We start from the raw sequence: 25,279 nt of genomic DNA on the forward strand, positions 1-25,279 counted from the left end.
CGAGAATACTTACATCCCCTAATGAACAGAGCTTCTCAAGATCAGAAGCTGTTTCTCATTTATTTCCATTTATCAAGAAATGAACCGAGGGCCTAACATAATAGGCACACAGAGAATATAGATAGAAAATAATGAAAGAATCATTCACCAAAAGTGAAATGAAATGAAATGAAAGTTTTTGCTTCCTGTTAGGTATACTGCAAGCCCAAACCTAATAATGTGTCAGGAATCCAACAGGCAAGGTCATAAATGTCATTCTCCCCTACAGTAGAGCTCTGGCCATCAGGAGACTCAGCCCAAGAAACTACTCTGTTCTGATTTCTCTCTAGAACATTTGGGACTCCAAACATCCTCCCCCAATTCAAAGGAAAGCATACGTCACTAACAGGGGCTCCGATGACCCTCCAGGGCCTTCACCCCAATGATATCTGGGACCCTACCAGTCTTCAAGTGACAGAAAACACGTACAAATATATTCCAAAACAGCCCCCTACTGCTAAATAGGAAATGGGAACACTTCTGTCATCAGAAGTAGGTTATAAAAATTATTATCTTTCCTCATCGTTAGTTTTATGAACTTTTCCTAATAATGAGCTGAATTATTCCCTCATGCAGAAGATTAAAAAATCAATATTGTAAAAGTCAGAGGCAAAAGAGAGGGCAGGAGAGCACATTAAATGTCAAACTGAACTCAGCACACTCGAAAGAAAGTCCTCCAGATAAGGCTACAGGTTCAAGGGTGCAGGGCTTGAGGACACTGGGCAGAGAAGGCACCAAGGAGAAAGAAGTAGGAGGCCAGCTCATATAGCCGGAGACCATACCACACCCGCCTCCGGGTCCAACCTGGCCCCGAGGCTAGGAGGATGTGCTGTGATCCAAACACTAGAACCTTAAGTGCTCTGACCACCAGGCTCCTTCAATCCGCACATGTGGAAGACTTGGATGAGGAAAAGAAAATTCTCTATGCTTCTGTTCAGGTTCTTCTTTCTCCTTTTATTTAAATATTCTAAAGCACAAGCCCAGTTTTGAAATTATCTCCACTCGAGGCGCCTGGGTGACTCAGTCAGTTAAGTGTCCGACTCTTGATTTCAGCTCAGGACATGATCTCGCGGTTTGTGAGCTCGAGCCCCACATCAGTCTCCACGGTGCCAGTGTGGAGCCTGCTTGGGATTCTCTCTCTCTCTGCCTCTCTGTCCCTCCCCCTACCCCACTCACACACGTGCTCACTCTCTCTCTCTCTCTTTCTCAGAATAAATAAATAAACTTTTAAAAAAAAAAAAAAGGAATTATCTGGGGCGCCTGGGTGGCTGTCAGTTAAGTGTCCGACTTCGGCTCAGGTCATGATCTCACGGTCCGTGAGTTCGAGCCCCGCTTCGGGCTCTGTGCTGACAGCACAGAGCCTGGAGCCTGTTTCAGAATCTGTGTCTCCCTCTCTCTCTGACCCTCCCCCGTTCATGCTCTGTCTCTGTCTCAAAAATAAGTAAGTGTTTAAAAAAAAATTTTTTTAAGGAATTATCTCCACTAAAAGTCCCTGACAACCACAACAACCCAAATGGAAGTGATGGCTGTGGCATCGCTCAGCATAAAGGTGAGTGCCTCACGCCCCTGCTGACATACAAAACAGGGCCCGGTCCTAACTTCCTTTCTCCTCTGTTCGCATTGAGCACTGACTGGTTGAAGCCTTCAAAACCACATTCGTGTGTCCCCTTGCATCTGCTACAGCACCAATCAACAGAAACCAACTCCAGCTAACTCAAGCAAAGGAGAGCTGACCGCAGGTAATCGGCAGGTGATTCGATCCTAAAGAAGGCAGGAGAGCCAGACAGAAACGAGTGGGCGTCGTGGAGGTACGGGAGACAGCAAGACAGCCTCACTAGATGAAGGTCTTCACGAGCAACCCTCAGCTACAGTGAGCAATCCTACCCCGACCTCCGCACTCACTCAAAACAAAAAGGCCTCAGAAAAAGGGTTCGACTGGCTGCCCTTGGGCCCTGGCTATCCCAAGGCCAGGGGAGAAAGGAGATCTAGCTTCCATCAAGGAAGCTGGGCACTGGAATTGCAATCCCACCGAAATAACACACAACAGGAGATGGGTAAATCCCAAAAGAAAACAGGGCACTAACTGCATGGACAGATGGATGCTGGACAGCCAAAAAATGGAACACCCACAAAAGTAGTGAACCAACATTTTCACAATGAAGGAAGTCACTTGCTTCGCTCTTCCTTAAGAACTCAGGTTCAGAAGAGCATTATCCATCCAGAAACTGGGGGGCGTAGAATGCATCTTATTTGAAAGTTTTCCTTTATTAAAAAAGAAAACCCACACACCTGTGGTGAAGGTCATTTAAGCCTCTTCCCGCTTGTAAAGGTTCTCCTCCAAGGACAGTCTCAAGGAGGCGGGGACCCAGCCTTCTCCTTTACAGGAGAAAGAAGGGAAGTTGTGAATTCCCTTTCATCATAATTAACACATTCCAGGTGAGAATGAAGAGACACCACATGTGTAGGCTGCAATTTTCCATGCTAGGTGACTGTCCCACGTGGCCAACTTGGTTTGCTCATGCCATATTGATTAACCCTTCATCTCCAGAACGAGGGTCCTTTCAACTTGGTTGTCAGCACCCTGCCAAGGGGTGACAACCTGCCTGCCCCTCAGAGACTCACTGCAAGATTCTCTAAAACCATGTCCTCACCCCAGTTTCTCTCTGCAGCAACTGATTCTTCACCAGGAAGCCACAGGGTTCTAAAGACACAAGTCAGATCACGTCATCGTCATCCTGATGAACTCCAGGGACTCCTGCGTGGTTTCAGAGCGATGGCGAGCTATTCTGTGGGTCAAGTTTGCGAGGTGTCTGAGGCCTTCTATGAGGTGGCTTCACACCTCACTCACCTCTCTCATTGTGTCCCATCACCTCCTCCACACCCACCTGTCTCCCCCATGATGCTCCCTCAGCCTGGGGGCCCCATATCGCTCAAGGCGAGTCAAAGTCATGTCTGCTACCAGCAGGTGCACCCCTGCCTTTGCATTCCCAAGCACATCAACCTTACCTCCATTTCACGCTTACTGTCACCAAGTTGCCCTTTTTCTAAGTTTTTGGTTTAAATCTGTCTTCCCCGCTAGACTGAAAATTTCCTAAGAGCAAGGACCCTACATTGTTCATATTTCCCAGAGGGCCTAGCTCAACCAGCATTCCTTCTGTACCTGCCGCAGCTTTCCATGTCTCTGCAGAGGCCTTCCTCCCCACCACAACCCAGGGCACAGTCCCGCGTGGTCTCATTGCATCCCCAACTTCCTTCTGTGGAGCCCAGGGTACATCAGGCAACCCACCTGAGACAGGTGCTCGCCTCACAGCCCATGGCCTCTGAGGCAGACGATATTAGATGCTGCTACAGCCACTCCTCCATCCCCTCTCCCCACCCTCCTTGCTGTGATTTCATGATTTAGAATAAGAACTAAATATTTAATCTTTATCTACTGTTACTGGCACAGAGCTCCTAAAACCCTTGGAATTTCCGAAGTGATGAGAGAGAGAAAGGAGTGTTTTTTTACATTAACGAGAGGACTTTTACACTGGACCTAAGGATGAGGACTGCTTATCAGTGGAGCCAACCAAATGACCAGAGGGTTGGAACTTTCAGCCGTACCCGAGCCCCTGGGAGGGGACGGGAGCCGGAGGTTGAGTTCCATCACCAATGGCCAACAATTTACTCAATCACACCTAGGTAATGAAGCCTCCCCCCCAGTTTCACCCCGAAACAACTGGGTTTAAAGCGCTTCTAGGTTGGTGAACATGCAGTGGTTCTGGGGGAGTGGTGCACTGGCACAGGACACGGAAGGAAGGTCAACATCCTCTCCCTAAACACCTGGTCCTATGGACCTCTCTCATGTGGCTGTTCCTGAGCTAAATCCTTTTATAATCCTTTTAGGAAGTTAAATGTTTCCCTGAGTTCCGTGAGCCACTCTAGCAAATCGGTCAAACAAGGGGGTCATGGGAACCTCTAATTAACAACCAGTCAGCCAGAGGCACAGGTGATAACCTGGACTTTGGTGTCTGAAGTGGGGGAAGGGGGCAGTCTTGTGCACTGAGCCCTTACCCTCTAGAGCCTGAGGACGGAGTTTAACTGTAGGACACCCAGCTGGTGTCAGAGAATTTCTTGGACGTGCGGGGGTTTTCCCACATGGAAACGGAACTGGAAGAATTATTACCGTCAGCCCTGATTCTATCTGGATACCCACCCGCTGCCCCATGTGACTAGAAAGGAGCCCTCGCTTCAATCAGTGGAGCCCCCCCTGTTCCTCTGCAGAGGACTGGGTTAGCCATGGGCGCCTGATATAATTCAGGCCAATGTGATGTCAGAGGCTTTCTGCTGGGGGCTTCCAGGAAAGTCTTCTCTTCTTCTGAGGGTGGCCCCATCTGCAGAAGACCTGGTAGGGAGCAGGGCAGCTATCTTTGAACTGTGGGGGTGTCTGGCCGGAGAGTGCACTGGCACACTGAGGCCGGCAGAGTGGAAGGAGGGCGGGGCTCCATGATGATGCCAGTGAGCCCCTGAATTAGTCAACCCTGGGACATTTCGAGACTTTTGGTATTGTGAAATAAAGCCTTCACTCACGGCAGTAAGAATCCTAACAGTCTCCAATCACTTAAATGTATTAATAACAATAACGGCAATAATGGGACGCTCTTATAATCTGCCAGGCACATGCTAAATCCTGGACAGTTATCATCTTCCCTAATCCCTTGGGCAATCCTGTGTGTATGCAAACGTCACGATCCTCCACCAAGGCTCACAGACACTGGAGGACGGGCCCAAGCTAGTAAGCAGGGAGCTGGGATTCATACCCAGGCTGCCTACCTTGAAAACTGTGTTCTCCGTCTCATTATCGCATGCCCCCAAGCCCCTAGTCCTCTCCCTTCATACCCTCCTGGCACATATACCCATTACGACTATGAAGTTTCAGAGTGGGACCAGACTGCTGAGCAATCCAGCCCTCACCATATAAACCTGAGCACCCCCGAGACTGAAAATACAGGCCAGAGGCAGCAAAGCAAGTCAGTAGCAGAGCCAGGGCTAGAAGAACTCAAGCCCCTGGTCCCAAAAAGATACCCTTTCTACAGAGATGAAGCCAGGACCCAGGGCCTCATACAGATCAGGCTCCAGGGCCTAACCTCCACCTCCCAGAGCCGCCGGAGCACAAAAGGCCAGCTCAGAAGACCTGCACTCACCAGCTGGGTTGACTTCCGCTTGTCCTGGTCAACGCTGCCCTCCCCCCGCTGCATGGACGCACTGCTGTGCTTGGTGGCTGCCTCTCGTTCCCTCGTCACCACCTGGAACAACTCGTCCTGGACCTTGGCCTGCTCCTGTTTATACCTGTGCCGGAAGAGAGATGCAGATGGCGTGACCGGCAGAAGGTAGCCAAGAAAAGGTCTGCGTCCACACCGCAGCTGGCAGGGGCCAGGGGATCTCTGAGGCCAACGGGAAAGAATCAGGAATCTGTGACAGTCCCCAAGGCAAGGGGATGCAGTGATACTTTCTCAGCCAGGACGGATTAGGAAAAGAAGGAGACCTGACCTCCAGGTGAGGAATCAGCCAGCCACGTGCCAAACCAGAGAATCTCAGGGCACAGGTTCAGATCCCTGGCTAGCCACTCCTACACAGTGGGCAGGCAGGGTGGGAAGCCCCACTTTCTTCTGCTTCCACTTGAAAGCTTGAACAGTTTAGATGACAGCAGTCTTTTGTTTGGAACATTGAACTCTCCCGTCCTGAATGTAATCCTACCCTTTGACCTATTTCTGGGCATTCTGCCTAGTAAAATAATCCTAAAGACAGAAAAAAGTTATTAGTACCAAGATGCTCTTACAAGAATTATTTACTATAGCGTAGAAAAATGCAAACAACTTAAGTGTCCAATATCAAGGTCAAGTTAAAGAATATATGGTACAATGGTATACTATATCATCATTAGACCAACATACACTTAGATTTGTCAATAGGCTGAATCTAAAAAGTGAGAAACAATAAACAATACTTTTAGAAATAAAATTGTTGGGGCACCTAGGTGGCTCAGCAGATTAGGCGTCCAACTCTTGGTTTCGGCTCAGGTCAGGATCTCACGGTTCCTGGGATCAAGCCCCACATTGGGTTCTGTGCCAACAGCAAGGAGCCTGCTGGGGAAATTCTCTCTCCCTCTCTCTCTGCCCCTCCCCTGGCACGTGTACATACATGCTCTTCTCTTTCTCTCTCTCTCTCTCAAAAATAAATGCATAAACTTAAAAAAATCAAATTGTTTACAAAGCAGGTGTAACAAATGGAAAACAATTATAAAGCTATGTAAAAAAACAACATAAAATTATATATAACTTTATTTAAAAAAACTATAAAAATATATATAACTTGAAAAAATAATCCTAAATTAGGGGAAAGAAGACATTTGAAAGAAACACTTCAAAATATTAAGAGGGGTTATTCTGAGATGATGAAATCTATAGGTGATTTTTTTCATTTCCAGACCCAGCTCAGGTGACCTCATTGAGATCGAGCCACCCGACTATGGCTGACACTGGGCCCCCCCAAGAAGCTACCTCGCTGGGTCCTCTGTTACAAAGGCCAATGTCCTAAAGGGTGTAAAGGAAGTCAATCAATAACAACCAGTTAACGTTCACTGAGAACTCCCAGGTGTTGGGCTTCAGTGCTTTATTAACATATTTAATCCTGACAATACCCCAGTCAAAGAGATCCTCCAGTTATGGCCTTCGCCAAGGCCTAGAGAAATGCAGTGATCTTCCCAGGTCACTAGTGCAGCACACAATCAGGATGCAGACCTGCACTCTGAGGGCTTCTGTGCCTCAGCCACCATTGTAGCCTCAGGGGAGGGCACGAAGGGCCCGGTTCAGAGGTGTAACCAGCTCTCCGTGGTTGTGGCCTATGTGGATGGAAAGTCACCAACAGCCTGGAGCGGTCCATCTAGGCAACTAGTAAGAATTGTGTGGGCTCTTTTTCTTTCTTCTTCTTACCTCTAAAAATATGCCAGCACGCATACACAGGCACAGAGGGTCCACCCACTCAGCTACTTAGTCCTAGTTCCCCCCCACCCCCACCCCTCCACCCCAACTATACTTCAAGTTGTCATGGCAGGGTACTGGGAAAAGTTTTCAATTAGCACCTCAGATAAACCTCATTGGCTACGATACTGCCACTGTGCAAAGCTAATCCTAACTTTTTATTTTTATTTATATATATATATATATATATATTTTTTTTTTTTTTTGATAGAAAGAGAGAGAGAGAGAGAGAGAGAGAGAGAGAAAACATGAGCAGGGGAGGGGCAGAGAGAGGGAAGGACAGAGGATCTGAAGCAGGCTCTGTGGTAAGAGCAGAGAGCCCAATGTGTGGCTCAAACCCACAAACCATGAGATCGTGACCCGAGCTGAAGTCAGACGCTCGCCAACTGAGCCACCCAGGCACCCCGCTAGTCCTAGCTTTTTAAAGTGTATTTTTAAGAACGTCAGCAATCAACACTCCCAGGCTACCTTTGGTGTTTCTTCACCTTAAACTAGGCCCAGCGCCCCCTGTCCGGTAGGGTTCTCGTGCAGTGTAGGTAAGACAAGCGCTCAGACCTTCGGGCAAGGGGAAGATACCCTGAGAGGAGAGAACGCTCCATCAGAGCGCAGGGCCAGGGATGAATGGACACCTGGGCTTACCTTTTGAGGAAATCCTCCTCCACCCCCGAGGGCTGACGGCCACCACCATACTCAGACCTGGGCGGTTTGGAGTCTGCGAAGGGATGAGAAGAAAAGGCCAGTCAGCAGCTCCTCGGGATCAACGAAGGCATCACAGTCACCTGGGAGAGGGCTCAGGAGGGCACCGCCCTGGATGGATACGCCTTACAGACACAGAACACACCCTTGACCCAGCCAGCCTGGAGAGGCACAGGCCGAAGGCCATCTGCTCCCTCATTCTTACCAGGACTGCTCACTGCCTGGGGCGAGCAGCAGGCACAGCCACTTGAGTGCCGTGTTCCCAACCCATCACTCCTCATTCTGCAATTACCTCGAATCTAGGTCATCTCCCAAACGCCGGCCCAGAAAGGCTGAGGGAACCCTCTCCTCTGCCTCATGCAGAAAGGCCAGCCACCCGCATCCTTTTGAGGGGAGTAGTGGGGCAGCTCCTTCAGTGTTTCCCTTAGTAGCCCATTCTAGAGATCTCTAGTCTTAAGAGTGGCAAACACCTCCACATTAATAACATTTTATCTATCACTCCACCTGCATCACCTCTAATATTGTTAGAGGGGAGCTACCTCTTGACAGCCATGACCTTGGCAATTTCCAAGAAACCCAATCCACTCCACAGTCGCCACCACTTGGTGACACTGAAGGTTTTGTCACCCTTCCCTCTCCCCACCGCCTTCACCCTTCCCAAACCATCTTTCAGCCAAAGCTCAACACTTTCTGTGGCCTTGGCCACATGTCCCTCCCCTCCAACACAGATTTCTAAAGCAGCAGAGTCTCAGGCTGCACAAGAAAACTGCGAAAGAACCAGGCTTTGGGAGAGAATCCGTGAGGACTTGCTATCCCACTGCAAAGACCTGTTAAAGCATGCTGGATTCAGAGGCTCCAGCACTCAACCCTTCGGGGAGGCACTTCCAAAAGTAATCACCCTATGCTTCACGCTTGAGACCACCGCTCACAGAAGGATGGGCATGGCTGTGCTCCGGCCAGTGCGGAGGGCACACCCAAGTGCCTTGTGGTAACATGCCAGGCTCTCAAATGGGAGTAAAAATTAGTAAACTGTTACCCAGTTTTTCCTTTGACATAAGGCTCCCTGTTGTTATTTGTTTACTTACAGCAGCTTTTATTGACATGTAATTGATCATATTTACTTTTGCTTTCCATACAGTTTTCTCTTGTCATAACTACAAAAATAACATATCTACCTGTGGCAGAGAATGCGACACTGACCCACACTCCCACCTTCCACGCAGGCGCCTGTCCACTTCCCTGCCCCCTTGGTGGCACTCACTATTTTACGTGTGTCTTTCACTATTAGCCAAGCGGAGAATCTCATCACATGTTTATGATGATTTGTGCACATTTTCTACTGAGTTGTCACAGAGCTTTAAGAACTCTCAATATTAGGACTATTAATACTCTGTCGTGTGACAATTCCCTAGTTTATCATTCATTCTTCATTTATTTTTTCTAAGTTGCCTAATTTCTTATAGTTACACTTCCCACTTTTTGTCTCAACTCAGGGTTTCTTCACTTGATGAAGTGCTTAGAAAATCTACTTATTGTGCTTGTATGTACTATTATTGTACTCTTATGGTTTCGATTCGTACATTTAAATCTTTTATTTCCTCTGACATTTATTCTGAGGTATGGTGTGACATAAGGATTTAATTTTAACTTCTTTCTCTAATCTTGTTCCATCGCTAAAATAAAAGCAAACACTGATTTTAAAAGTAAAAATATCTTAAAATTAGTCAACTTCAAGACAGCCCATTTATGCTGACTATTCTTCAGCACTCAGAAACTCAAACTCACAATCGTTTAAACAGTAAAATACTTTGTTACAACTAAAACCAAATGACAAATGAACCAACACTCTTGCTCCCTGAACTGCTAAAACCTACCAAACACTAAAACCAAGGCCTCTTTTAGCTTCCGAAGTCGAAACGGACGTGTGCATGATACATTTTGGCATTCTTGGCTTCTTTCATCACTTTTTCCCTCTCCCCAGTTAATTCAGTTTATGAAAGTGTACTAGGTGGGGCGCCTGGGTAGCTCAGTCGGTGAAGAGTCCGACTTCCACTCAGGTCATGATCTCATGGTTCACGAGTGCAAGCCCTGCGTCAGGCTCTGTGCTGACAGCTCAGAGCCTGGAGCCTACTTCTGATTCTGTCTCCCTCTCTCTCCGCCCCTCCCCCACTCATGCTCTGTTTCTGAAAAGTAAATAAATGTTAAAAAAAAATTTTGGGGGGCGCCTGGGTGGCGCAGTCAGTTAAGCGTCCAACTTCAGCCAGGTCACGATCTCGCGGTCCGTGAGTTCGAGCCCCGCGTCAGGCTCTGGGCTGATGGCTCAGAGCCTGGAGCCTGTTTCCGATTCTGTGTCTCCCTCTCTCTCTGCCCCTCCCCCGTTCATGCTCTGTCTCTCTCTGTCCCAAAAAAATAAATAAACGTTGAAAAAAAAAATTTTTTTTTTTAAATTTTTTTTAAGTGTACTGGGTTACAGCCCTCTTCACCCCCCTCTCTCACCAGCTGCTGTAGGTATCGGGGGAGCCACCCCTTTTGTTAAAGGAAAAGAGCGTCATGTGAGGGTTTCAAGAATCTCACTCACCCCTTCACTGATACTCAAAAAGATCTCAGGGCAGGTTCAGGAAGCCCTGAAGCAGACAATACAGGGAAGAGCTGGTTAAAGGCCTGGCCAGAGTCCCTGGCTGCAAGCATGCAGGCAGAGCTCTCTGGCCACTGCACAGAGGTCTGTGACCTGGCCCCTGAACACCGCCCCGACAGCTCCCCTTTCCTCGCACTTTGTACTCCAGAGATAGCAAATCGCTTCGAGGGCCTCACACAGGCCAGGCTGTACCACACCTCTGGGCCTCTGTTTATGCAGAGGCGAATACCTGAACCTCTGCTCTATCTTTCAAAATCCAGTTTAAACATCATCTCCCCTTGAAGCCCCTCCCTAAAATAATGAGGCACTCCTCTGTGCTACCCTGGCCACAGGCATGCTTCTAGGACATCACGATACATGTACCCTACAGGGTTACACATCCAGCCCCCTCACTAGAGCCGTGAGCCGTAAGGGAGGCATCCCCGTGTACTCATCGCTGTGCGCCAGCACCGGGCACACACGCCCTGATCCCCGGCCAGCAGTCAGCAAATGCTGAGTGGACAGGATACAGCTCCTGCCTTCTCCAATGTTACAACCTCATACGGAAGACTGGCAGAAAAGACAAGTTGCAGGCGATACCTAAGACCCAGCTTCTCGTAAACAAGTGTTTATGGGATAGAGCAGCAGCGGCCCCAAGGACTTTCGTTGGGGATAATATCTTAGTATTTCTGCACCTTATATCCCTTCTGAAATTGTCGCATTCCTTTGTTTGCTGAAAGTCATTCAGAGAAAAGCACAATATGTCCTCATCTGTTATGGGCCCCACAAAAGAGGGATAAATGAGCTCCGGCAAGCGTAGGCATGGGAAGAGAAACTCCTGAAACAGGCGGGCTGGCGGGCCCTTCCAGGAGGCCACGGTGACCCATCCCAGCAGCCGGACCCAGGACCGCCTCACGTGAGAGCTTGCTTCGAGACGCTGAAGCCAATGCCCAAGTCATGGCCTCAGTTCCCCCACGCTGCCCCAATTCCCATAAATCCCTGTCATTCTTTGAACCATGCCAAACAGTAACGGCAAAGCTTCTCTCAGGTCCTCAACAGCAACTTCTTACCTGCATTGCCGAACCAAGCCCTTCGGCCTCATTTGTCACTCATTGAGAAACTGGAACAGTGAGGCAAGCCGGTCTGGCCCCAGGCACACGCGCTCTGAGCAAAGGTGCTGTCATGCTTAGAAAGCCACACTCTCCCGAAAAGCAGTTACCAGAAACGTCACCCAGAGACAAACCGGAGCCACACTGGCTGTCAAATCTGTTCTGACAGGAAGGCTACTTGCCACCGCTTCCCCACCCCACCCCCGTCCCCGAGTCCCTGCAACCATCCATACCTTTCTCGGGGCCTTTGGAGGAGCCACCCGTAGAAGGCGTAGAAGGCGGAGGAGCAGGAGGCGGAGTTGGCTCCCCAGCTTTGCAAGGCTGGTTGGGATCCTTCATGCGGTTAACCACATTCTCGGACAGCTGGGGGAAGAGGTGAGGGTGGGAAGAGAGGGACAGGGAAAAAGTTACATCATAGAAACCTCTGGAAATGCAGACTGGCCTTCATCCATGCCCCTGAACGCACCACTTCCTCCAGACCAACTTCAATAACATAATCCTCCTCAAAACCTCTCAAGGTGGCCCAATGCCTCGCAGGTTGGTGCCAAAGCCCCATGTGGGCCGCCCAGCGCACGTCCTCTGCCGGCTTTCCAGCTTTGTTTCCTGCTGTTCCCTGCACACACCCTGCACGCCACGGGGCCACCTTCCTAACCTCCTCCGCATTCATTGCGCAGCTCCTCTGCCCAGAACCACCAGCAGCGGTCCATCCCCAGTACGTCTCCACCTGTCCAAAATTTCCCCTTCCTTTGAGGGCATCTCAGTGTCCCTCCTCCATGGACAGCACCCAAGATAAGCATCCATTGTCCCCTTCTGTTTTACTCCCATCACAACACATGTGCTCTTAGGGAAGCATCGCAGGCCCTACCTGCCTCATCCAAAAGATGTGCAAACACCTGGAGGGCCGGGGCGACCTCCCACCCCCCCCCCCGCCCCCGTGTACCCCTGGCACCACACATGGAGCAGACATCGCAACCCAGCTGGACCCCTTCCACCACGGCTCCCGCTAAATGAAGACTGGATAACCGACGCTTTCGTTCATTTCAGAGGAAGTGAAATAGGCATGAGGGTGTCATAAAACAGTTTACTGAAATGAAACAGCAAGCTAGGGATAAATCCAGAATAAAAACCCTTTAGAGTTCACTTCAGTAAATATTTATTAAGTACCTAATATGTGTAAGGCATCATAAAGCACAGTTGAGGGAAAAACATTAAAGATGACTTTAAGACAAAAGCCATAATCAGCAACTCCACTTCCAGGTATCCAGCCGAGAAAACTGCTCCCACATGTACAGGGCAGAAATGGAATAGAAAAAAACAAAACAAAACAAAACAAAACAAAAAAAGGAAAAAACATAAATATGCAACAATACGGAACTAGTTAAGGAAATGATGGTGTACATCTTCTACGAAATATTATGGAGCCATTAAGAAAGAATGAGGTAGGGGCACCTGGGTGGCTCAGTCGGTTAAGTGACCAACTTCAGCTCAGGTTATGATCTCATGTCTCGTGGGTTCAAGCCCTGCATCGGGCTCTGTGCTGACAGCTTAGATTCTGTGTCTCCCTCTCTCTGCCCTTCCCTTACATGCTCTCTCTCTCTCAAAAATAAATAAACATTAAAAAGAAAGAAAAGAAAAGAAAAGAAAAGAAAAGAAAAGAAAGAAAGAAAGAAAGAAAGAAAGAAAGAAAGAAAGAAAAAGAAAGAAAGAAAGAAAGAGAGAGGTAGGTGTGCCTGGGTAAATCAGTTGGATAAGCATCTGACTCTTGATCTCAGTTCAGGTCATGATCTCATAGTTCGTGAGATCGAGCCCCGCATCAGGCCCCGCATCAGGCTCTGCACTGTTAGTGCAGAGCCTGCTTAGGATTCTCTCTCTCCCTCTCCTTCTGCTCCTCCCCTGCTCGCTTGCTCTCTCTCTCTCTCTCTCTCTCTCAAATAAACTTTAAAAAAAAAAAGAAAGAATGAGGTAAAACGTACAACTAACATGGAAGGGTTTAGGGGATAATGCTCCTGATTTTTTAAAGTCATAGAACCCTTTGTATAGCTCAATTTTTTTTATTATTTTAGAGAGAGAAAGAAAGAATACACACACACAAATGCATGTATCTACTCAGAGGTAAACATCAATGAGGCTACACAGGAAACACAATGGGTACATCCTGCAAGTGGGCTCAGGGGCAGCTGGGGCAGGACATTCACTTTGGGCACTTGTGTGTTTTAAATTGTTTACCATGAACATTTGTTAGCAACAAAAGATTATAATAGTAATAATGGAGTCCCTCTAGTGTTTCAAATAAATACAAATTAAATAATTAACGATATGGGACAAGAGAAGACCAAGTGTATACAGCAGTGGAAGAAACTGAGAATCCAGAAATAAAGCTGTATATCTAAGTTCAACTGATTGACAAGGTGCCAAGACAATCTAATGGGGAAAGAACCCCCATTTGTCTCTTCAACAAATGGTGTAGGCAGAGCTGGATTTTGATATGTGAAAGAAGGAAGTTGAACACCTACCTCACACCGTATATAAAAATTAACTCAAAATGGACTGGAGACCTAAATGTAGGAGCTAAAACAACATACAGGTAAATAAAAGGAAATATAAGGGAAGTCTTTATGACCTTGGCTTTGGCAGTGAGTTTAAAGATATAACCAAAAGCACAAGCAACCAAAGCAAATGAGGTTGTTTTGGACTTCCTTCAAAATTTAAAAGTTTTATGTACCAAAGACCCAATAAAGCAAGTGACAAGGCAACCTACAAAATGGGAGAAAATATTTGCAAATCATACAGGTGACAAAGTCTACATATCTAGAATAAGAGAAGAATTCCCACAACTCAGTAATACAAAGAAAAATAACCCAATTTTTAAAATGAGCAAAAAGATATCTGAATAGATATTTCTCCAAGGATATATGAATGGCCAATAAGTAAATGAAAAGATGCTCATATCATTAGTCATTAGAGACATGCAAATTCAAACCACAATGAAATACCACTTCATACCCACTAGGAAGGCTATAATCAAAAAGTCAGAGGGGTGCCTGGCTCAGTCGGTTAAATGTCCAACTTTGGCTCAGGTCATGATCTTGCAGTTCATGGGTTCGAGCCCCACGATGGGCTCTGTGCCGACAGCTCAGGGCCTGGAGCCTGCTTCAGATTCTGTGTCTCCCTCTCTCTCTGACCCTCCCCCACTCCTACTCTGTCTCTCTCAAAAATAAATAAACATTAAAAAAATTTTTTTAAGTCAGATAACAAGTATTGCCAAAGATATGGAGACATCAGAACCCTCGTACACTGCTCATGGCAATATAAAGTTCCACAGCCACTGTGGAAACAGTCTGGAAGTTCCTCAAAAGGTTAAACAGAGAATTAGTATATGATCCAGCAGTTCCATTCCTAGGCATCTACTCAGGAGAAGTGAAAATATATATCCCCACAAAAATTTGTACATGAACATTCTTGTCAGCATTATCCATAAGAACCAAGAAGTGGAAAGAACCCAAATGTGCTTCAACTGATGAATGGAAAAGTAAAATGTAGTCCATCCATCAAGGGAACATTATTTGGCCGTAAAAAGGAATGAAATACTGATACTCACTACAAAATGCATGAAACCTGAAACCATTACATTAAGGGAAATAAGTCAGGCACACAAAGCAACATATTGCATAATTCCACTTCTTTGAAATGTCTAGAATAGGCAAATTTCTAAAGATAAAAAGTAGATTAGTGGTTGCCTTCAGCTTGAAGGAACAGGACAAGTGAGGACTGATAGCTAGAAGGTAAGAGATGGGGGAGGGGCTGATTAAAATGTTCTAAAAACTATTATGATAGTTACACATACCTATGAAAATTCTAAAAACCACTGAAGTGTGCACTTTAAATGGGTGAGTTGTTGGGGTGCCTGGGTGGCTCAGTCAGTTAAGAGTCCAACTTCAGCTCAGGTCATGATCTTGTGGTTCATGAGTTCGAGACCCGCGTCAGGCTCTGTGCTAATAGCTTGGAGCCTGGAGCCTGCTTTGGATTCTGTGTCTCCCTCTCTATCTGCCCCTCCTCTGCTCGCTCGCTCTCTCTCTGTCTCTGTCTCTGAAAAATAAACATTAAAAAAAAGTTTTTTAATGGATGAGTTGTATGGTATGTGAATCATATCTCAATAAAGCTGTTACAAAGAAAAAGAGAGAGCCAAAGACAAAAATGAGCAGTGTAGACAGGATGTCACTCAGCAAAAGCAGGTTATCCCAGGGAAGGTGTACCTGTGCTGGTTCCTGAGGGGTGGGAGCAGGATTTGACAGGACAGAAGCTACTGTGTATTGGGGGGCAGGGGGTACCTCACACGGTGCAGGGTGCGGTGCGGAGAGAAGAGGCACAGACAGAGACCAGTGTGCCTGCAGCAGTAAGCTCATTGTGGAAGGTGTGGGCTATAAAGGAGGACTTGGATGAGGCTGGTACTGAGAGGAGCTTCGAAGTCAGACAGAGGGGCTCCAACAATTGCAGGGCGTGGCTGAAAGTTTGGGGGCCAGGAAGGAACACAGGCTGTGTTTTTAGAGGATGAATTGCAGTGCTATAGGGAGCCCTTGGGAGCGTGGAGCGGGCCCTTGGTCATAAAGTGACAAGGGCCTGTGGCACCAGCAGCAGCAGCAGCAGCAGCAGCAGCAGCAGCAGCGGTGGCATGGAATGAAAGGCTTTGCCTGGCGCTGCCTCGGGAAGAACAGAGGAGAGCGCAGAGTTAAGAAGAAGGAGTTCTGATCTGTAGTTAGTGGGAAAACTTGAGAATACCAGAAACAAGGAAATCAAGAATAGGGTATTTTGAAAGAGCAGCAAATGAGCTGGGATGTGGATACAAAATCCCAGACGAGAAAACGGAAAGAGCCCTTAGGATCTTTTCACTTCGTTACGGCCACAGCGACAAAGGCCCGAGATGAGTCAATGCACTGGAAGGCGAAGGGACAGTTCTCCAGCGCAGCCTGCCCATTTCTTGCGCAAAGCAGCTGCGCAGAGGACCAAGGTGGGACACCAGGTGGGGTGTGAGGCGACAGCAGAGCTGAGGTGCAGTGTTCTTCCAGGAGGCGGGGACACGGAGCTGGTACTCAACAGCGAACACAGGCTGCACGGAAAGGTTTGGGTGGTGCGCTGGAACCAGCTCGTGAGAGCTGAGTTTTAAATTTCCAGGAATTTTGCAAGCTGGTTGACTTCATGACAGGAGCTTGAAACTGGCCACAACTGGCGAGTGTGTCCACCACAGAAACTGGCAAATACTACATAGCAGGGTCCTTTCTTGGGTAGAGATCTGATCGCAGAACTTTTACCAGCACACCACGGGACATCGCTCCCCTCACCCCTCCTTCTGCAAGTGGACCCTGCGAGAGGCCCCAGTCCTCTGAGGGACAGGGCGTGCGAGAGCACTGAGTGGTCCTAGAATCTACACGGGTGTGGATGAGGCATCAATGGCATGCGTGATGCGCATGAAAGAGGCAGCCACAGCAGGTAAGGCCCCAATCCTTGCTGTGGAAAAGGGTCACGTGACCAGCAAGAGCATGCCCTGCACACACACAGAAGACCACAGTAGAGCAGCCACGTGGGGACCAGAGGAAGCAGCCTGGCCGAGGGCACCGTAACTACAGTCCAGTTTCCTTCCTCAAGTATCTGCTTATGAAGCACTCACTGGGTGATAGCAGTGTTCTGGAAGCCGTGGGTGAGAAGAAACAGCAATGAAACGGCAGTCAAAGAGACATGGCCCCTGATTCGTGGAGCTTACATTCTCATGGGAAGTAAGAGACAATAAAGAAGTAAACAGACAATTTCACATATCCTATTTCATCCAACCTAAGACTCCATCAACTGTAAATCACACTGCTTTTCAAATAACCTCAAGAAAGAAAAAAAAAAACACTAAGGAAATAAACATTCCACCTATTACAGGACACCCTATCCCACAGATGTTAAAATCCTGTGTCTTAAAGATCAGCACAGCACGTCAGAAGACAAGTGCTAGGAATGAATAAAATACAGAATCACAGTGATGGGGGCATGGGGGGCAGCACAGGAAGCCACAGGCACAGGCGATGGCCCCTCAGAGGCGAAGACAATAATGTTAAAACTCCCGCCCCAAATGAGGAGGCCTGACCACATGTACATGTTGAGATCCTGGAGAAAACGACCTGGTGCCAAGCAGAGACGCGAGTAAGTACAAAGCCTCTGACAAGAACAGAGCCTGGCATGTCCAAGTGCCTAACAGAAGGCCAGCGTGTGAGGAGAGTGGGACCAGATGACCAGGCCAAGGTGGCAGGCAAAGGCAAGACCACGAGCCCCGGCAGAGCGACGTGAGAAGCCCAAATGTGACTCAAGGACCAAGGAAGCTATGGTGGGGTTCTACACAGATGACTCACAGGCTCCGATTTCTTCATCCCAGCCTGGGGGGCATCCACTGAACTACACTACTTAGTGAGTAAGGGGTTAAGGAAAACATTGGCAAGCTTCTTGTTGGCAGTAGGAGATTTGTAATATTTTTTAATGTTGCTACAAAATACAGCAAGTAATATTTTAATCAACAAATATACATATACACACAGTAGTCATGCGAGAATAAACACCATCTGGGCAAGGCTCCCTGTACCAACAGAACCAGAATGGGGGCCTCTGGAGCCAGACGGGTCTGGGAGCTCTGGTGCCAGAGGCCCACTGGTCACTGTGCCATCCAAGGGGGCCAGACAGGGTCCTGTGTGGTCAGGAGACAGAGGGCCACGTCCAGAGCAGTGCAGGGACACGGGAGTGCTACCTGCGCTCTGCTGTGTGGCCTGGACCTGCCCAGTTCTTTGGCTTCTCTGAGCATCACATCTCTCACCCACAAAACGGGGGTCCCTTGAGCCTGGACTGATACAGCTCAGGAGTTAAGGGCTTCGTGGTCAGGCAGGCCTGCGTTTGAATCCCATGTAAGCTGCTTACTCACTGCGTGACCTTGGGTAGGGGACTTCTTACCTCTAAATCAGTTTCTTCATCTGTGAGATGGAAATAATTAGTGGTACAGACTGCGGGGCTGTTGTGCAGATTAAATGAAGCAATCTACACCAAGCAGTTGGCACAGAGTAAACAAACAATATCAGCTATTATGGGAAACTGCAAAGCAGTACACAAATATTAATTACCACCCATACGAGGCACTTACTGAGTGTGCAAAAATGCATGAGCTAATCGATAACAGTAACAATGGTTAACATCTGCCGCGTACTACAAACTGAGTGTTCTGTGTTCCACGTGCAGCTTTGTGACCTTGACCAGGTTTCTTCCCTCCTCTTCCATCATCTGTACAAAAGTCGGGCAGATTCTTTTTAAAGCACCCTCCAGCGCACAACTGGTGGCTCCAATCTGGACCTGGCCTCGGCCTAGAGTGACGCAGGGACTCAGGGGAGGAGACCCGTGCCGCCTCCAAAGGGGCACATTTGCCTGATGCCTGCCCGAGTCTCCGGGGACAACCGGGAGCCCGAGAAGGCACGCATGCACGGACACCTCACCACTTGTGTCCTAACACACGGGGCCGGGCACCCAGACCGCACTGCCCAACCATCACCACTCCCTGACGGCAACCAAAACACGTCCTTCACCCAAAAGCGCTGAATTTCTAGGCCAGTTCCCAAAGAGGGGGCGGGAGGCTTCTTTCTCAAACCACACAGGTCTGTGAGTAAGTCAGGTGGCCACCTCACAGCTGAAAGGCCAGGGAGAAGGGTGCTGCTTTACCAAACACATGTAGGTACTGCCCATTTCTGATGGAAGAACAGCGACCCACGAGACCTAACACACGTGACCACCTGCTTGCCATTGCTCCCACCAGAAGACAAGTTCCATGGGAGCAGGGAGTCTGCTGTACCGCCCTCGCTGTATCTCCCACGCCCAGAAAGTGCCCGGCTCAACTATTTGTTAAACACGAGAACTAAAGAAATATTTATTAAAGGCCCAGGTCCACTACGCCAAGCTACTCCGATGGAGTATGTCAAGAGATAACAGCCGAGAACTTTGCACACAAAGAGCTGACAGTCAGACAGAGTGGGTAAGGCGCACTGGCACAGGGAACACAAGGTGCCGGCTATCAGTGAGAGGCCTGAGCCAGCACGCCCAGGAGCTCTCCCAAAGGAGCCTAAGTGTCAGCTGGAAGAGAGAGCGCCTGAGACGGGCCTGAAAAGAAAAAAGAGGACGTGGAGAAGGGTGGGGGGTCAAGAGGTGTTCCAGAGAGGAAGGGTACAAGGAAGGCACAGCAGGAGAAGTCCAAGGTTCGGCCTCACCGAGCGCAGGTCCATGAAGAAAGTAAGACGTGGAGGGCTGGTGGGCTCCCCGCCACCGGCAGGGCCTTGAACGACAAGAGGAGAATGGTATTTATTCTGCCATCAACTGGGAGCCACTGACACTTTCCAAGCAGGGCCTCAGTCGCGATCTTCTCTTCACACGAAGTACCCTGGCAAAGCTGCAAGAAGGGCAGAGGTCACAGAGGGCCAAAGGCAGGGTCGCTGCCACAACAGTGCACGTCCGGAGTAGGAGGGCTGGGAAGTGTACCTCTGCAGGAGTTGGGGAGGATGTGGTGGCAAAAGACTCCACGCAAGCGAAATAACTGGAGACCTGGCATCTGAATGCGTGCACAGGGCAAGTGAAAAAAGCAATTTACAAAGTGGTATAGGCAGTATGTTCTCATTTGTGCTATAAAAAGGGAAAGAGCGGGCTTGTCTATGGAGGCTTGGGAAAAGCCTGAAAGGATGCAGGAGAAACTATGAACAGTTGGCATTTAAAAATAAGACGCATCTTGCAAGAAGCCTTAAAGGAAAAACGAGGGAAAGATGACAGCAAGGCCCAGACCCGGCTCGCTGGAGAGGAGGCACCATCGCTGGGCCGAGAACCGCTCTGCAAGTGTGTGGTGCTCTAAATCCATTCGGGCAGCTCTGTTCCCAGGCAAGTAACCCGACTACACAGGACACTGCGAGAGGTTGCATGTAAAGAAAGATATTAGGGACTCCCTGGCATCAGAGTGCCACGGGGCTGACCAGAAGAGCAAGCGTAACGCCTCCACACTCCAGAAGGGGGCAACAAAGCTCACAGTTGGGGCAGAGGAACTTCCGACCTAGGACAGTGGGTCCTATTCCAAGATAATGAGAAAAACAGCCTACCTAATATTCACTGAGCGAGCTCCACAGGCCAGGCCCCAAGCTAAGTGCATTCCCATTTTACAGAAGAAGACACTGGAGTCAGGGAGGTGAAACAACTCACCCAAGATCGCAGAAAGTCTTAAGTGCTAAGTGCTCAGGCTAGGACTTGGATCCGAACCCTGGCCACCTGCACAAGGGAAAGCAGTAACTGAGAGCCACTGTGGGGTGGCAGAATGGCCAATTCAAGAAAAATAAAAATAATTTGCAGGTCACATTTCCCCCATTGATGATGCTTTATGGAGCCCCTGGATAGGGGGTAGGAGGGAGAGCTTGTATGTACTCATAAAACACACAGCCTACTTAAATTAGGAGAATGTCAATATGAAAAATTAGCACTTTGTTAGGCTTAACGTGTTACTCATCCAGACACATCTAGAAGTAGCAATGCGGAGGCAGCTTCCTAAGCATTATTCTTTGCATTAGCAAATGCTCTGATGTTCAAATGAGTTCACGGCACCAGCTCATTTATGAGAAGAGGCGGCATCCTGCTCATGGAAGAACCGACAAGGTGTGGTGCAGAGAAGCGGCTTGCCCGAGTTCTCTGGTGACTCAGCAGCCACTAGACCTGCACAGCCATGGTCGAGGCCGTTCGCTGCAACATTTTCTGAGGACGCGCTAGGTGCCAGGAGATAAACTGGGGCTCACTACTCTCTCCAAGCTGGGCCTAGGGCTTCTCCAGTCAGGCTGAGCACCTGGGGAAGTTTCCAGAAGAATGAGCTCGCAGGTAGTCGGGTCTGTCCGTGGCTCCTGATGCCCAGACTCCCCAAGCCCCTTGAAGGCACTGCCCGATCTTGTGGTTCTAAAAAGATTTGTCTCCTTGCCTAAGGCTGTTGCCTTGGAGATTCTGTTCACTAGTCTTTCAGTTTTCTATGAGCTGAAATTAGATCCACCGGCTGCTCACCACAGATTTAAATCCCAGAATGTCAGAACAAGAAGAGCCCTTGGAGACCTCCTCCACTGAGCGTGGCAAACACAAATGCCCACAGGTGTGAGGCAAGTGACAGAATTAGTAGAATGGGCCTAGTAGGAAAAGAACACAGTGCAAGGACAACATGGTGGGGACAGCGGTGAGAGCACATGCCCCTCAGAGAGGGCAGCTACCTCGTAACTTGGGGAAAGTTATTGCCACATGGGAATGTGGACCAGACTTTCCATTTGTCCCCCAAAGAGCTAAAAATTGAATATATGTAACGCTTCCGAGCTTTAAATGTTGGCAATCAATTCGAATCAATTAATTCCACAAAGTTTCTGGACTCGTGGTTTGGGGCAAAAAAAAAAAAACGGCTCTGGGCTAAATACTGGGGACAGAAAGACAAACAGATGTGGCTCCTACTCACGGGGCAGGAAGGGAGTAAGCAAGGAAGAGATCATCTCTGCCCACGCAGGAAGCACTGGGAGGTGAGCACAGTCTGCAAGACCCAGGACAGGGACGACCCAGGGTGAGGGCGTGACATCAGAGGGTGCCTTTCAGAAGGTGACACTTGAACTGGTCCTGAGGATGACAAGTTTAGCCAGTCACAGGGAAAGAAAATACTGCAGACAGAGGGGAACAGAGTCACAGGCAGCTCAGAGTACAGAAGAGCAGGTGTCCTCCCTACCAACATGTTCAGAGGCAGAAAAGGCAACAGCAGACGGCCCCCGTGAGCCAGGCCCAGGAATCTGCCTTTAACCAAAGGGAATGACACAATTAGCTTTAACTCTGCACAATCACTGACACAACCAGTCAGTAAGGGGCACTGCCCCAGAGTGCAGGACGGATGAAACAAGTGGGAAAGGAGATGAACTTTTCCCCGATGTGCCTCCTTTGGAACTGCCTGAATTTTATCATCATTTGCCTGATGATACGTAAAATTTGTGTTGTTTTCTTTTTAATTACCCTGCCGGCACCAGGAGACAGAGGTTTGTGGGAGACACGTCTATAGGGAGAAAGAACAATTTATCAGATGGTCAAGGGAAAACAGAATGGGGAGTTAGCTAGGACAAAAGCAAAAACAGAGAAATGGTTAGAAGGAAAAACACAAGATCTGTCATTAAACGTAGAGAACAAAGGGATGTGGGGTCTAGCTTTCTGGCGGAGGAGCTGGCTGGCTGGAGCCATCCAAAGCTTAACAAACAAGAGCGATTTCGAGGGAAGCAGAGGAGGGGACGCAGGTGGGTTCTGGCAGATATAGTGAATTACATGCACCCATGAAACATGCAACGGGACAGCTCTGGGTTAGATGTTTAGAATCCAAAAGTCAACAGCTCGTGAATGAGGATGAAAGAGAATGGCCAGGGCGCAGAAGGGAAAGAAAGCTGAACTAGGAAACATTCTGAAGCCTCCACCAGCCGCAGAGAAACAGCAGAGGCGGCAGGTTTGATCTGGAAACCAGAGCTGCTGCAGCACAGCGAGCAGGGACCCCCCACCAAGAGGTGGAAAAGGTAGACTGGAAACCTGAAGGATCAAAGACGCTTCTAGTGCAGCGGCTTTACCTCCCCAATGAGGGAGGTGACCCAAGATGAACTTAGTAAGAGTTAGAGTTAACAACTATCCTTATATTTACATGACTTTATAGATTTTACTTTTATGGAGAAAGATCTTCCACATCATACTGTGACACAGTTAGGGAGAATTAGGGGGGAATTTCATCTTATACAGGGGTTATATTCAAAAGTCAGACAAGGTAAAACAGAAATCACCTTAACTCTTACACTATTTACATTTCATTCCTGGTTACACCACAGTACTATTAAAAGAAAACTTGAAGAACGTTCAAGAAACCCCTGAAAGTTGCTAAGTCTGCCCCTAAAGTACAGCGTGGTTGTGTGCCCAGCCCTTTACTGTCCTTGACCATAGTGAGTTCGGGCACCCTGGAGCCAGGTGAGTGGAGGGCACGCACTACCCGAGTCTTCTGTCTTTCAGATGGTCCTTTGCTCCTCAGCAGCTGACAGGGGGAAAGACAGAGAAACGGTAAGTGCTCTGCTTCCCTGAGGAGTTGGCTCCACCTCACCACGTGTCAGACGTGATGTTGGGGATGCATCAAAAACAGTAACACCTGGCAGAGCACCCAGGGACTGGCACACGACACGCGCTTGACATCCAGACCCATATACTGCTCACAGAAAACGGTGGCGAACTCGGCCGTCTATGTCCTGACTTGCCACGTTGGCATTCTCTGTTGTGGCCCCATCAACTACAATCCCCCAAATGGTCAGCCAGAGAGAGTACAGAGGCTGGGAAAGACCGGAGAGGATTTGTGATCCAACCCTTTCCAGGCACCTACACTAACAGGTCCGTCTTGCATATAAGGAGAGAGACTTACTGCTCTGAGTGTCAGAGCTCCAGGCCAGGGCTTCCTGAGACAGTTGGTTCACCATGCTGCCTCTAAGCAGCCAACTAAGACGAAGGATGTATGATATGCAGCATCAACATTCATGCTGAGACTCAAGAAACATATCACGGGGCAATACCAAGGTGAAAAGGAAGTCTGCTGCATACAAATGGAACAAGTCTGTGTTAAAGCTGGAACCATAACAAGCAGAAGGGTAAAATTCTCAAGTGCAGCTGCCAAAGATCGCCAGCTTGGCTAAAAGTACCATCAGTTCATTAATCCAAGCGTGCAATCCAACACACACACACAAATGAGCCAGACACTGAAATAAATAAAAGTCTTTGCACTCCAAGAGCCTACAAACAACAAACAGGATATAATAACAGAGAGGAAGAGGTGACCAAGATTATTTAAAAATATCAATCTTAGAAAAGGCAACAATGAAAAACCTACAGCTAACATACTTAATGGTAGAAGACGGAATGTTTTCTATCTAAGTTCAGGAGCAGGGCAAGGGCATTCACTGTCACTTCTATTCAATACTGTATTGGAGGTTCTAGCCAATGCAATAAAGCAAGAAAATTAAAGAAAGGGCATCCAGACTAGAAAGGAAGAAGTAAAATTCTCCTTATTTACAGTCAGCATCATCCTATCAATATAAAATCATAAGGAATCCACAGAAAAAAACTACTTGGATAAATGAGTTCAGCAAGGTTGCAGGATACAGGATCAACATACAAAAATCAATTGAATTTCTACATATTAGCAATGAAGAATCCAAAAGTTAAATTAAGAAAACAATTCCAAAAGTTAAATTAAAAAAAACAATTACATTCGGGCATCTGGGTGGCTCAGCCGTTAAGTATCTGACTTCAGCTCAGGTCATGATCTCACAGTTCATGAGTTCAAGTCCCACATCAGGTGAGCACAAGCCCCACTTCAGGTAAAACATGAGCCCTGGGTAAGCCCTGCTTCTCTCTCTTTCTTTTCCCTTCTCTCTCTTTCTCTCTGTCTCCCTCTCTCTGCCCCTCATGGGATTCTCTCTCTCTCTCTCTCAAAAAAAAAAAAAAAAAGAAAAAAGAAAGAAAAGAAAAAGAAAAAAACAAAACAATTATATTCATTTTAGTATCAAAAAGAACAAATACTTGGGAATAAACTTATGAAAAGAAACATAAGATTTGTTCATTAAAAGTATAAAACACTGCTGAAAAAAAATGTTTTAATCTAAATAAATAGAGACTTCATGTTCACATATTGGAGGATTCCATGTTGTTGAAATGATGATTGTTGGGGCACCTGGGTGGCT

The 25,279-nt window shown here is 48.0% G+C and overlaps 1 protein-coding gene and 1 long non-coding RNA gene across 5 annotated transcripts in view; one reads left to right on the forward strand and one right to left on the reverse strand.

Annotated features, from left to right (window-relative positions):
- CHCHD6 (coiled-coil-helix-coiled-coil-helix domain containing 6) overlaps window positions 1-25,279 on the reverse strand; it is a 250,270-nt gene that overhangs the window by 218,431 nt on the left and 6,560 nt on the right. For 3 of the 4 annotated variants that reach the window (XM_045494035.1, XM_045494037.1, XM_045494038.1), the window contains exons 2-4: window positions 11,711-11,840; window positions 7,698-7,770; window positions 5,223-5,367 (exon numbers count right to left, since the gene is read on the reverse strand). In XM_045494035.1, coding sequence (XP_045349991.1) covers window positions 5,223-5,367; window positions 7,698-7,770; window positions 11,711-11,840 — 348 coding nt within the window. Of the gene's footprint in view, window positions 1-5,222; window positions 5,368-7,697; window positions 7,771-11,710; window positions 11,841-19,750; window positions 19,875-25,279 lie in introns of those variants that run through there. The other variant, XM_045494036.1, reaches the window with a different exon arrangement.
- Window positions 6,532-8,806, forward strand: LOC123606099. Its single transcript, XR_006716095.1, has 2 exons — window positions 6,532-6,971; window positions 8,483-8,806. It is a non-coding gene; the product is annotated as an uncharacterized LOC123606099 (long non-coding RNA).

This window comes from Leopardus geoffroyi, chromosome A2 (assembly GCF_018350155.1).
Source record: "Leopardus geoffroyi isolate Oge1 chromosome A2, O.geoffroyi_Oge1_pat1.0, whole genome shotgun sequence".
NCBI classification, from domain to species: Eukaryota; Metazoa; Chordata; class Mammalia; order Carnivora; family Felidae; genus Leopardus; species Leopardus geoffroyi.